The sequence below is a fragment of the Chelmon rostratus genome, chromosome 21 (genome assembly GCF_017976325.1).
Source record: "Chelmon rostratus isolate fCheRos1 chromosome 21, fCheRos1.pri, whole genome shotgun sequence".
NCBI classification, from domain to species: Eukaryota; Metazoa; Chordata; class Actinopteri; order Chaetodontiformes; family Chaetodontidae; genus Chelmon; species Chelmon rostratus.
In genome coordinates, this window is record NC_055678.1 from 8,852,827 (window position 1) to 8,866,309 (window position 13,483).

General features: G+C 43.6%; 2 protein-coding genes across 9 annotated transcripts in view; both read left to right on the forward strand.

The window, feature by feature from the left end:
- Positions 1-10,507, forward strand: part of LOC121624491 (disks large homolog 5-like) — a 33,091-nt gene extending 22,584 nt beyond the window's left edge. For all 3 annotated transcript variants that reach the window (XM_041962165.1, XM_041962167.1, XM_041962168.1), the window contains 12 exons: positions 70-232; positions 324-457; positions 782-946; positions 1,085-1,268; positions 1,548-1,696; positions 1,995-2,165; positions 2,296-2,492; positions 3,711-3,854; positions 4,041-4,168; positions 5,042-5,151; positions 7,079-7,188; positions 9,370-10,507. In XM_041962165.1, the coding sequence (XP_041818099.1) occupies positions 70-232; positions 324-457; positions 782-946; positions 1,085-1,268; positions 1,548-1,696; positions 1,995-2,165; positions 2,296-2,492; positions 3,711-3,854; positions 4,041-4,168; positions 5,042-5,151; positions 7,079-7,188; positions 9,370-9,473 (1,759 nt within the window). In that variant the 3' untranslated portion in view covers positions 9,474-10,507. The remainder of the gene's footprint in view (positions 1-69; positions 233-323; positions 458-781; positions 947-1,084; positions 1,269-1,547; positions 1,697-1,994; positions 2,166-2,295; positions 2,493-3,710; positions 3,855-4,040; positions 4,169-5,041; positions 5,152-7,078; positions 7,189-9,369) is intronic.
- A 903-nt stretch (positions 10,508-11,410) lies between these two features.
- The window catches only part of LOC121624492 (calcium-activated potassium channel subunit alpha-1), an 86,658-nt gene continuing 84,585 nt past the window's right edge, over positions 11,411-13,483 (forward strand). For all 6 annotated transcript variants that reach the window (XM_041962174.1, XM_041962169.1, XM_041962175.1 and 3 more), the window contains exon 1: positions 11,411-12,070. In XM_041962174.1, coding sequence (XP_041818108.1) covers positions 11,837-12,070 — 234 coding nt within the window. In that variant the 5' untranslated portion in view covers positions 11,411-11,836. The remainder of the gene's footprint in view (positions 12,071-13,483) is intronic.

A 13,483-nucleotide genomic window follows, 5' to 3' on the forward strand; every position in this document is an offset into this window, starting at 1 on the left:
GCCAGCAGTCTTCATGCCTTCCCACAAATGTCAGAGCATTACAAAATGTTCCTCTTTGCTTCCCTGAAGGCCGTACTTGGAGGAGCCACGCAATGTGACAGTACAGAAAGGAGCAGAACCACTGGGGATCTCCATTGTGAGTGGAGAGAACGGGGGAGTGTTTGTGTCCAAAGTGACAGCAGGCAGCATCGCACACCAAGCCCATTTAGAGTACGGAGACCAGCTCCTCGAGGTACAGCAGCCACCAAGCTTCAGCTGAATATCTGCTTATTGATCTGTAGATTATTTCTTTCTGTTTCTAACGAATGACTGCTTTTTTCCAGTTTAATGGAATCAACCTTCGCAACGCCAACGAGCAGCAGGCGCGGCTGGTGATCGGGCAGCAGTGCGACACAGTCACCATTTTGGCTCAGTATAATCCTCACATGTTTCAGCTGGGCAACCACTCGCGCTCAGGGTAAGAGGGAGCGGAGGAAAGAACGCCACAACAAGAACTTTCACAGATTGGTTTCATGAATTTTTGGTCATCAAGTGAACTGTTCTGGCAAGAAAAGCCTGTCAGAGCACAGAGCCAGTGAAAGTTTTCAGTATAATGTGAGAAAATGAATGAAATGTGTTATGCTACTCTACAGATATCAGATATATAACCCCGTCATTCTGTAGAGTAAATACTCAAAATAAGTGTTAACTCAACGTTTAAGGTTGCCATTGTTTTTGAAACTCACCAAAAGTCATTTGGCGAAGAGTTGACAAGATTTGCCTCCACTCCTGTTGGTCTTAGTTCTCGCATGGAGTCCATCAGCAACCAGCCGACTCCCCTCGACAGCGGCGCCACCACACCGGACAATCACTCCACCGTCGATACGCTGAGTGAGCAGGACGAGGGCACCATGACGCCGCCGTCCAAACAGACGACCCCTGCCACAAGCCCTCAGAACTCCTTCAGGTCGGACCTTAACATCACTATTTTTATGTTTATTTCATGTCTCATATCTCAGTTTCCCATTGCTACAGCTAACAAATATGAAATATAAAGCATGATGACAAATTCAAAGCTTAACTGTTTGTTGTTTTTCTTCTTCAGGCTTCCTGGTTCCAGTACGCGGCGGGCTGCAGAGCCTCGTCTGGTGAGGCTGAAGAGGATCCAGGTGGAGCTGGGAGTCCAGATCTGTGGAGGAAACCTTTATGGCATCTTTGTGGAGAGTCTGGATGACGACAGCCCTGCTAAGAGTCCTGATGGCCTGCTGCCTGGAGACTTCATACTGGAGGTACCTGCAATGTTGAGCAGTCACTTAGATTAAGTAAGAACGTCATGTGACCAGAAAACATGACTTAGCTAGTTAGTGGTAGCACATTCAAAGTTCAAGGACTGCTCCATTGTAGCACATGTGGTTGCATATAGGCGTGTCAAATACAACTTTAGTGTATAACTGTTGTTTTTTTGTGCATTGTTTGGTTTTGCTTTTACTGGAAATGATGAGTCATTCTGTGTTGGCAGCAGAGCGCAGCGTCCTTTTGTCAGCTGTGTAATTGATGTTTTCAAACAGTACAACGGCATCAGCATGAAGAACAAAACGAAAGAAGAGGCTTACCTGGAAATGTTGAAGCCGGCAGAAACAATCACATTCAAGGTTCAGAACTGCGTGGACAACCTCGCTGCGATCAAAGAGTCCCGCGGAGATGGATTTTACATAAGGTACTGTGACTTTTCATCAAACAGACCAGTGCAGCTCCACTTGTTTCATAGCACATTTGGGTTCTGGCACATGCAGTGAAGTCAACACACGATGTTAGAGGCCGAACAAAACAGGCGTAAAGATATCCTCACCCCACGTTTTGATGTTTTGTGTTTTCTATGAGCGAATCTTAAACACAGAATCTGGTTTACAGGCTCTTTACTCTTCGGTGAATTTTTCTCTCGGTCTGTTATGTCCTTGTTCGGAGGTCAGAGGAATGCATTCATCATCACGGCTTCATTCTTCATCTCTTGTCAGAGCACTTTATGAGAGGGTGGCCGAGGTGGAGCAGGAACTGAGCTTTAACAAAGACGACATCCTGTACGTGGAAGACACGCTACCAAATGGTAATTTTGGCTACTGGATGGCCTGGCAGCTCGACGAGAACGCACAGAAGCTGGGAAAAGGGCAGATTCCAAGTAAATACATGTGAGTCCGGCCGGGCTACTCCTTTGTAGCTGCCTTCACGAATCTGCCTTAACTCTTCCATATTCATCAAGCGTCAGTGTTAAAGAATGTGATTACACTTCATGCGAACGTGCCCGTGTGTCTCCATAAGGATGGACCAGGAGTTCTACAGGAGACACTGCATGGCCGACATGAAAGACGACAACGGCGCCAACAAGACGCTGTCTGCTGCCGCGAGGAGGTCCTTCTTCCGCCGGAGGCTGAAGCACAAACGCAGCGGATCCAAGGACGGGAAGGACGTGATGGCTCTGGATGCCATAAGCACCGATTCTTTACCCATCACGGAGGGTGAGAAATCATCCACTGAGGCACCTCAACAAGCACCTTAAAGGATAACTTTCGTTTTTTACAACCTTGACCTTATTTGTAGCATTAAATACGACCATTTACTCACCCAGACAACTTTGGTGGTATTTGGAGTCGTTTTGAAGAAATTAGCCCCAGAGGAGCGGCGCGTATATCCGTATAATGTGAGTAATCGGGGCATCCGACCGATGCCAGCCGGCGGTCGGCTAGTTTAGCTGTAGTTTGGCACAGCTATGGTTCGTTATTGCGTATTCGTAGCCGACCGCTGCAGAGTCAGCCGTGTTTTGGCTGGCTGCTGGCAGCGCGCGGCATTCGGTAATGACATCATCCACGTCAGAGGTATTGATAACATGCCACCACGGGCTCAGAGGGGAATAGCACCAGCATATCTTAACAAAATATTGGAATATGAACGAGTTTCGCCGCAGATTATGCGCATGGATGCCCCGAGTACTCGCATTATACGGATATACGCGCCGCTCCTCTGGGGCTAATTTCTTCAAAACGACTCCAAATGCCAAAGTTGTCTGGGTGAGTAAATGGTCGTATTTAATGCTACAAATAAGGTCCAGGTTGTAAAAATGTGACAATGTGGATTTGGTTTATGGCGTTCGCATCATCTTAAAAGCAACAGAAGGAAAGATATCTTAAATTTAAATTCTAAAACTCTTAAAAGTCTAAATTTCAGTGACTTATTGAGCTGAAACATGACTGCTTTTTAGAGATTTTTATCCACAGCAGTGAAATGTATCTAGAAAATCTATATAATATATAAAGCAACACGTGGTTGTCCGGTAAATGTAGTGGAGAAAAATACAGATATTTGTCCCTGACGTAAAGATATTATATGCAAAGCTCCAGAATATAGTTCCAGTACTTTAATATCAATCTTAATTTAATTTCTTCAGTAAATATGTATGCTTCCTCAAGTGCATCAACACCATCAAGTTCAAGAATCAAGCTTGTGGCTCGATTGAAATATCTGGATGGGAATGTAAATGTACTGTGACTTCAAACCACTGGTAGTCAGATGTGTCAGGCAGCAAACAGGATGGTGCTATAAAAAGCATGCCGGCTCAACAGAGCCTCTCCCAGGGTGCATACATTCATAACTGTGGTTATTAAAGAGCAGCTTTGTCTCTATGCAGGCTTGTGTATTTTAAATGTATGTTTAAATGTATTTCTGCATCTCCCGCGCAGACGGCGTGAGCCTGATGTACCAGCGGGTTCAGAGGGTGGAGTGCGCTTCACCCAGACCAGTGCTGGTCTTGGGTCCGTTAGTGGAGGCCAGCAAGGACATGCTGGTGAAGGAGACTCCTGACAAGTTCTGCCGCTGCCTGCCTGGTGAGCTCGTACTCGTTCATTTATTCATGAAGGACATGTTTGTATCATCGGCGTCATAGCTTAGAGACGGTTTTCTACAGTTAGAGAACTAAAGTCGAGATTATGAAATTAATCCAACAAGCAGAGGGAGAAATATCAGTGTGACGTTTTTTTGGAAAGTTTTAAAAAATGCGATGTGTTCCGCAGAGATTATGAAGGCGTCTCAGCAGGCGATAGAGCGCGGCGTGAAGGACTGCGTGTTCATCGACTACAAGCGGAGGAGCGGCCATTTTGATGTGACCACTGTTGCATCCATAAAAGAGATCACAGAGAAGGTGAATTCATCTCGCTGTGGATACTGGAAGAGGTTGTGTCTTTTGAGTTTGTGCTCTGCTGTCTTTGTAACCATGGAGATAAGTCTGTCTAGATCTATTTAACAGAGAGATGCGCCGACCCACTTTTTTTTCTGTTCTGATCTGATTCCAATACCTGAATTTGGATCCTTCTGCTGCCACTCCTTCTCTTTCTCTTCCTCCTCTGTCTTCTGTCATTATTGTTGGCATTATTATGTGTGAGGTCACAGAGCGCCGCAGTTAACCACACAGTGCTTCTTATTAAAAGCGTAAAAAATATGCAGATATAAATTAAATTTAAATGTATTCCAAAGCAATTTATTTGATCTGTAGGATAAGAAGGCTTCACATACAAACAGGTGCATGTGTAGGGATGTAAATTACTATGGCAACTCCTTTAATGTTTTGAAAAACTTAAATTAAGTGCACAGCAACGCAAAATCAGCTACTAGCATAAGTAGATTTCTATATGTGAGTTCAAAAGTAATAGAATCATAAGGTTTTCAGAAGTAAATAAGTTAACTCAGTGTCTGTGGAGTCTGAGTCTGTGACGTCAGTCCGATATCCGATGAGTGAATTACGTCAGTATCAGCAGCTAATGCCAATATCGGATCAGTTCCAACTCTGATTTAACAGCACATCTGTGCATCAGTATTCAGATGAAATATTCATCTTTAATTGCAAATAATAATGATACAAGTTCAGCAATGTCAGTGTTCGATGTTAATTATGTGTCTGAAATCTTTGCCGAGTACGAGAGACAGATACAAGTCATTTGGCATATTTTCTGCAACATTCTGCTTTGAATCATCCCTCATTCTTCATGCAGTCTTTTGCTGTCACTCTCTCCCATAGGACTGTCACTGTTTACTTGACATTGCCCCTCACGCCATCGAACGTCTTCACAGCGTTCACATCTACCCAATCGTCATATTCATTCGCTACAAAAATGCCAAGCAGATAAAGTGAGTAATCCCATGCCTTTTTTTTTTTTTTTAAAAGATCTTTGTTTCAGGTTGTTTTTTTGTTTTTTTTATGGTTTCTTGCCTGAAAACATGTCAAGTGTATGTCAAGTGCGCTTTGTGTTTTGGTGCCACTGCTGTTTACCCAACTTCACTTCAAGTTCAGATCCTTCAAACGACAGTCTGAGGAAATCATTCATCCAAGGCTTTTAGCTCTGGAGGATTTTTATGAGAATATAAATGTGATTTTACAGAAATTTAGGCCATTTTGATATTCAGGTAATATCAGAATATCAAATATCAATGCACACAAGGCATCAGCAACTGTTGCAGATGAAGATTATTTGGCAGACATCTTCATCTTTACATGCTTTACCCAGTCAGGACATTGTTTTGGTTAATAAAAAGGATGTTAGCATGACTCAGCTGCACAGTTCTCCAAAACAAATGCTTCCATCTGTGTCGGTGCAGGTTCTCCCTTCAGGAAATCTAATTTTTCTCTCATAATTTTCTTCCTATCGAGGCAAGACACTCAGGAAATTGACATCTGCAAAAGTCTTGCTGCTTTCATAATCATATTCATGCTGCAGACACAACAAGAGTGTGATTGATCAACCTGATTTGATCACAGTGTCATTAGTTCAGGAACCACAGCCTGCTGCCTCCAGCCACCTGCCGGGGTTGTTATAGGATGATGGTGATATTTCAAAGATCCCTCTGCTTTTTCATTTGTAATCGCATGGGAAGATTAAATCTGCTGAACCCTCAGCATGGTACTTTATGCACACGCACACAAATAAAGCCACGCTCAGGTCCGGCAGGAACAGGCTTTCTCGGCCACACGCGTACACACACCCACGGCCGTAAATCTATGAAGTGGTGCAGCAGGCGAACATGGTGGAGATTGATTCCTGCTAAGCCTCCGCTGTCATCAGCTGAGTGCCAGCTGTCCAGGGAGCGCTCGCGGGGGCCCGTGGCTCCGCTTCGTGGCGTGGGTGGTTAAAACACTCGCTGACCCCACCCGGCACCGAGTACACACACACAAAAAAAAACCCCACCTCCCACTGCCTGCCTGCTGCACCGACTGACAGAAGCTCGAGCTTTTTCATGTTTTTTTTTTTTTTATCCTCAGGGAGGCATCAGCAGACCAATATGTTGACGGCATACTGAGCGCCAGGGAGAGACAGGAGCATGATTCTAGGTTAGGTCAGGGGCTCCCAGTGGATGAAGGCTGAGGACGGACTAGTCACGTGACTTCTTCTTAAGACTGTGTGCAGATAGTGAACCAGTGGGCTGGAAGGGTTTGCAGTTGAGAGATGTCATAAAAGCTCTGTGTGGGTTTGTCTGTAGGTTTGATGATGGAAATTAGAGATTTTACTATACAAGTTCTGTATTAAAATGTCCTTTTAATACAGTATCTCTTATTGCTTTTGTCATTGTGGGTTACAGTGTGTAAATTCAGGTGTTTATTTATCTGGTTAATCTCAATAGAATTTCCAGAAAATGTTCTTTTTATTATTTACATACTCAACTACAACACCATCAGTCACCCACCCCGACTACCTGAGTGTGCAGTCACATCCTACAGACACAGGTAAATTTTATCATCCTGTCAGGCCAGAATGACGACATGTTCAGAACAGACAAATCAGATCAAAAGAAACTGTGTCACAAATGGAAAGGGAGAGTAGAACAAGCAGCTTTAAAGAGATACAACAGCTGAGAAACAGGAATTATGGCGTGATTTACTTTTTAATTATGACGTCTGAATGACATGCGGACATGAGGTGTCACTCCACTTTGAAAAGTGATGTCCTTGGTTTTGACAAACTCGACTCGTCCACACAGTGGTGTTGTGTCATGTGATGACTGTGCGTGAGTGAAGTGAGAGTTTCATGGCGGCTGACGGGTGCTGATGTTGTGTCTCCAGAGAGCAGAAGGACCCTTTGTACCTGCGGGATAAACTCTCACAGAAACATTCCAAGGAGCAGTTTGAGGCGGCACAGAAAACGGAGCAGGAGTACAGCCGCTTCTTCACAGGTTGGTGGATATGACTGATTTTCTCTGTGATGTACTGACGACAGCGTGGTAGCAGAAAATTACAGTTTGAGCTTATAGAGACATCAGGGCTCAGTAAATGTACTGAATGAGCCACTAAATGTGGATATGAAGCATCACCCCAGGGCTGAACGCCACAATAAGTTTTTTGACCCTAACCTCAGATCAATTAAAAGGTCAGTTCAACTAAAGAAAGAAAACCCCACATTTCACACTTACCGTTATTGGTTTCTGTTCTATTCACGTAGATTGTTTTAGTTTACTTTTAGTCAAAAGTCCAGGAAATAAAACTGCAAATTGTTGTCCTTGACACTCTTTTTCATCCCTGATGCTTCACATCCCCTCAGATTTATTTGGCGGACATAACATCGGAGAAACCTGGCATAACTTTGACAAGGACGCAGTCTAGTCGAGTTTTTCAAATGTGATTTTAAGAGTTCTTAAACCACTACGACGAAGAATAAGATGCATCTCCAAACCAAACCGCCTGTGCTAATAGATCTCAGCTGGGGTAGGCAGTATTTGGGTGAGCTGGCCCTTTAAGGCACAGTGTCCATCAGGCGAACCCAGTTACAATAAGTCCTGGTAACAAATGTCATACTTTAACATGGTCTAGTTTAACCAATGTGAGTCTGTGACGCCACTGGAGGTTACATGAGGTTTTTGGAGCACAGTATCTAGGGTTAAAGTTTCGGTATCTGGAACAGCAGCCAGTCTGAGACACCCAGCTGTCCAGCTGATTAATGACTCTATAAAAGGAGGTGATTTATGGGGAAAGGCTTTTGGAAATGAACACATACCACCACTGATCCCTTCTAACAGGGAGAGGTTGCCGGCCAACTTCTGCACACAAGCCGCGGCGATGAGGACCGTAATTATCAGCAATTATAAATCTGAGTGTCTGGTGGTAGACGGCATGAAGTGGTGCTGGTCACACCCCAGTCGTACTGAAATAGTCTGGCTGCACAGTCCTGTTTGTCCACGAGAACATTTATAGCTCTGAAATGATGAGACGCTCGACAGAAAGGTCCTCAACAAGGATTTGATGCTTTTCTCTGTTTGAGAAAACTGAAAATTGTAAATCTCGGCATTTAACATACATGCATAATGAAGAAGCTGCATTGGGTTCTGGGAACGTGTGGTGTATAAATGTATTAATCAGTAAATGTTTTGCCATTTTCCAAGTAAAAACACGAAATATTTTCTGGTTCCAGCTTCTCAGTCGTTAGGATTTGCTGCTTTGTCTTATGTGATAGTAAAGACAATATTTTGGGGTTTTGGACTGTTGTTGTCACATTTACCAACTTAAAAAAATTAAAAACTATAGTGATTGTATGCATCAAAGGCTGTTTACAGGTCTTGCGGAATACCACTGCGTAAGTTATATAAAGCCTTTTGTGGCTGCAGAGGAAGCTGCGTGAAGTCTGATTGGCTGCCTCAACTGATGTCACATGAGTCCGTTTGAAAATGAGAAACGACTGGGGGAGAGGAGTTAGAAAGAAGTGAGCTAACCAGACACCTGTAGCCCACTCTTCATCTCTGCTTGAGGCTAGCAGCTCGATGCTACATGAGCTGCTACTAGCATAACACACCCAAATCTCTGAACTGTAGGTGGTCCAGTTGCATTGTGGGTAATGTGGGCACCAGATTTTAAGATATAATGTTACAAAGATATTAGCCCTGGTTGTGACAATTTATATTAAGGTACACATAACCATTATTAACTAATTACTTATTAGCATGCATGTCATAAGCATATTAGCTCTTTATTAGTCATTCTAAAGCACCTATTAATACTTCATTCTGCATGACTATATATGACAACTGTTAGGCCATCAGCTAAGAGTTCTCCCTCAATAAACTCCTAATTATTGCTTATCGATCGAAGTAAGGAAGTCGATGAACCCCCCCAGGATGAGGCATTAAGTAATGCTACTAATTTGTATGCTAATAAGCAACTCATCAATGGTGAATATATGTACATACAGTGTTCCTCTCTGGATCTGTTGCATCAATTTTGATCCTTTTTTTTTTTTTTTTAAACTGTCCATCATGAGTCTGACGGTGTTATAGGAGCCTGATGCTAAGTCGGTGGAGTGCTCCTGACATAAATATTTAACGCTCCTCATGTAAACACCCCCCCCCACCCTCACTGTGTTGCAGGCGTTGTCCAGGGAGGCAGCGTCTCCTACATTTGCACTCAGATCATGACCATCGTGGAGCAGGAACAGAGTAAAGTACTGTGGATTCCAGACGGAGCGCCGTAGAAATGTCACCTCTCGCCACATGTCACTCGGAAACATTGGAGAGGATGTGATTTCAATTTTTTTTTTTTATTATTGTTATGGGACACAATGAATCGGTACATCATGGTCGACTCCACGGCTTTCTCACACATAGCAATATCAGCACTGATGATCGTGTAATATTCCCACTACAATAGTGATGTACTGTACTACAGATAGATTTGTTTACACTAGTATTTAATACTTGAATGTTTTATTTCCCCTCACATCTAGTAGCACTCCTTCAATCCCACTTTGTCCCATGAACATGTCGGACCACAGGAAGTCTGCATCGATGCAAACTGAAGACTTTATTCTTGAAGTGAAGATAGAGTGGACCACCACGTTCCCTTCTCTATATTTATACATATTTTCCTGTCATTTAATTTATCTAATCAAATCAAAGATGTTGGTTATGAACCTTTTGTTATACAAATGTAGTTGTGTAGTTAATAGGAAGGATGATATTTTCCAATTAATGTTTATTTATAGAGGAGAAATTGGGGCAAATTAGCTTCCTACCTTCACATTGTGTTGCAGTCTTTCTGTTTTTTGTTTTTTTTCATCATTTCACTCTTCAAAAATAATATTGTGCCAAGCTAAAGATATTTGCTAATCACTATCCACTGCTGGATTTATTAACACACAACTTCTAATATAAATCATACAGCTGGTATGTTAGTTTCAGCATGGTTCGTCCCGGTTTGTGTGTTCTACTGGTATTGCCAATACTTGTTTGTCTTTGTCAAGTGGATTTTTAAGAAGGGATGTTTTATTTCTGCTTCACACTCGGCTGTCCACTAAACATTCACATGCACCTCTTGGATTTGTCAGTAGATCGCGTTGGCAACATTTCATGTTCAAGTTGGATGAAACGCTTTAGGTCCGGTTTTCTCCTAATGAAGGTTAATATTTCTATAAAATATTAAAAACAGAGTACTGTTAATGGACCGCAACTTGTCTGTGTCTTTCATTGAAACAGATGTTTTACTCGTGTGTTCATTTCATGTGTGTTACCTTTTTAGTTTTTGCAAGGTGATGCACAAAGCAGGCTGATGTTTGGCAAGAGAAAATGCCACAAGCTGGACCTCGACGATCAATGCGCTTTTTGTCCACTAGGAGGAGCCACGAGCCGCCGTAGGCGAGAAATGGTAAGATGTGCCTGTATCACTTTTCATACTACATTATCATAGCTGACTGTTTTAGAAAAATACTCTTATTTATTGAGTTGCTTCACAACTAGATATATGAACTGAACCTCTATCATGCTCTTTATTATTAGTTGTAAGAGCTAAAATATTTTGCCAATGCAGCTGTTATGAAGTATTTAAGGTCATACCTTATTACACGAACCTTATTACAACTAGACGTGTTACAAGAAGGATGAAAATGTCAATAATGTAAATCCTGTAATTTAGATCAAATAGAAAACCCAAACGTTATGCTACAATAAAGCAGAAAAAACACTCGTGAATGAGCTGAGAGAAAAGTTTGAAGTCGGCTTTTTGGATGTGACTCGTTAGAAAACTGAACGTGCCCTCAGAATAGTTTCAAAGTAAGTGAGAATCATGAAAGATGGATGAAGCGGTCACTATAAATAACCAGACATCCAGATAAGCATCGACGTCTGCTATTGATGGCTCCTCCCCCGCTACCTGTAAATCTGCGATGCCATCTCCCGACAAATGGATGTGACGGCCGGCCGCCGGAGCCCGGACAGCGTCGTCCACTAAATCCGCTCCTGTTTTCAAGAAAGCGACACATTTTTCTCTGCTCGCGCGACGTCTCCTGACGGGGTATCGACAAAGTGCGCGCGGTTCACGCGAGGAGCGCATGCAACAGTGCGCGCCGCGCGGAGCTGAAGTAGCGGACCTGCTGAAGGCGGCGCGGCTCAACAAGGTGGAGCAGCGAGTGAATCCATCGACCGCTGCGGAGGCAAACGCGCCTCTTCACCTTCATTCTAACACTTCTAGAGTTTTATCCATCGGGGCTGTCGGGAACATCGTCAGTTTTTGAGGAGTTTGCGAAAAAAATTGATTTTTTTCTTTTTATTTTACGCACAGATCAAAGGATGACGCGCAGTTCTCGCCATGAACGCGCACCGCTGATATCTTGATTTCAAGGGAAGTTTTTCTTATTGTGCGCCGGTTTGCTGTCCACTCAACTTTCCCGTCCTCGCTCGGTGAAGCCAGATGAGAAGGCAGAGGAGCGGGAGGAGGTGGGCTTAACATGGCTGAGCCGCTGGGGCATCAGGGGGCGCTGGCCGGAGCTCCCCAGAGCGCCTGAATCCCGCTCGAGTTGATTGCTTATGGGGGTGGGGGCTGGCAGGTGACCGGAAACCGATAATGTCGAAAAACAGGGAGAAATTCAACCCGGACCCGTCCATCCTCATATCCAAGATGAATGTGATCATCCCGTTTTCACCAGATGTGCCCTGTGACAGCAACGGCCAGCGGATGTGGTGGGCTTTCCTCGCCTCCTCCATGGTCACTTTCTTTGGGGGTCTCTTCATAATCCTCCTGTGGAGAACTCTCAAGTACCTGTGGACTGTGTGCTGCCACTGTAACGCCAAAAAGAAGGTACGACCGGGTGTTTTCTCAAACCACCACCCCTCAGTGGAATGACTTCTTTATTACCGGGGCTTCGTAGAACAGCCTGTGCGTGACAGCAGTGTGTCCAGCATGATTTATGAAATGAGCTCCTAATTAAATCTATGTTGAGGTCTATAATCATCAACTCAAGATTGCTGCAGACTAAGACAGCTTCACTCTTTGGCCACATCCTGCTGAATAACGGTGTGTTGGAGGTGCAGCTGACACTTGTTGGTGGAGCATCTTTAAATTGAAAAAGATCCAACACACAAGCAGGTTACCATGATAATTTGTTGATGTTGAATTTAAAAGCCATCATCTTTGCATAGCATGCATCGTAGCAGATTTAAATTTATACCAGCAGGATTGTAATTTTTGATTTTTTAACCTTAGTTGTGCTTGTTGTGATGTCAACACTGGAATATTTAAAGAGTTTACCCACCAAAAATGATTAAAAGAAACCAAACCTCATGTTTTCTGACCTAATGCTAGAAGCCCTATCAAGTCCTGCAGATAATTTAGCCTTTATTTGCCCACGTTTGAAGACATCTCCACTCCAGTGCAATGGAGGTGAATTAAATTTCTTTAGTGCTGCTGGAAACAGTGAAAAAACACTTATAAAATAAAAAAAATCAATGGCTTGTCTTTCTAGAAACAATGTCCCCGTTTATTCTGCGTATTCTGCAGACCTCCCTGTGAACGTTCTGCATTGGAACCACTTCCTGTTGAAGAATTAGCTCCAATGAAAACTGTTCACAGCTTGTTCTGTGCATGAATCAGAGTCACGGACGCTATCAGGAAAGAAATGTTGCTCTTGGATCTTTCAAGTGTAAGTTCCTTGTTTCCTCCCTTCTTTTGGGGTGGAGACATAGTTTGTTTTGCAGCTCAGATGAACCCGCCCTTTGAGACTTTCAGGCACAGACAGAAGTAGAAATGAAACTGAATCTGAAAAATGAGCATTTTAAAAGGTTGGAGAAGTGAAGCTTCTTGCTTTGTTAAATCCAACTCCAAAAAAAATGTCATCCGTGTCACAGTTCCCCTTGATTTCTGTGCTCATCAGCGCAGTCTGAGGTCATCATTATTTGCTGCTTGCAGCCCTCCAGTGAACCGTGCAGCACCATCCGTCTGACACGCTTCCAAAAGTCAGGAATAGTTTTGGCTGCTCGGGACTCGCGGTCAGCTGCTGCCACACGGGTCGTACACTGCTGGATGTCCAGCACCAGCGGTGTATGTCTGCAGAGTCTGTGCAGTTAGGATAACACTCATGCCACCGTGTAATCCCCAGAAATCATTTTCATAACATTTAAGGCGGACTGCCACTAGATTTCCTGCTTCGCAGTTTTTACGACACCATCTGCCCGAGGCCGGCCGCCTCGTTTCTGTTGTGTTCACCAGGCTCTG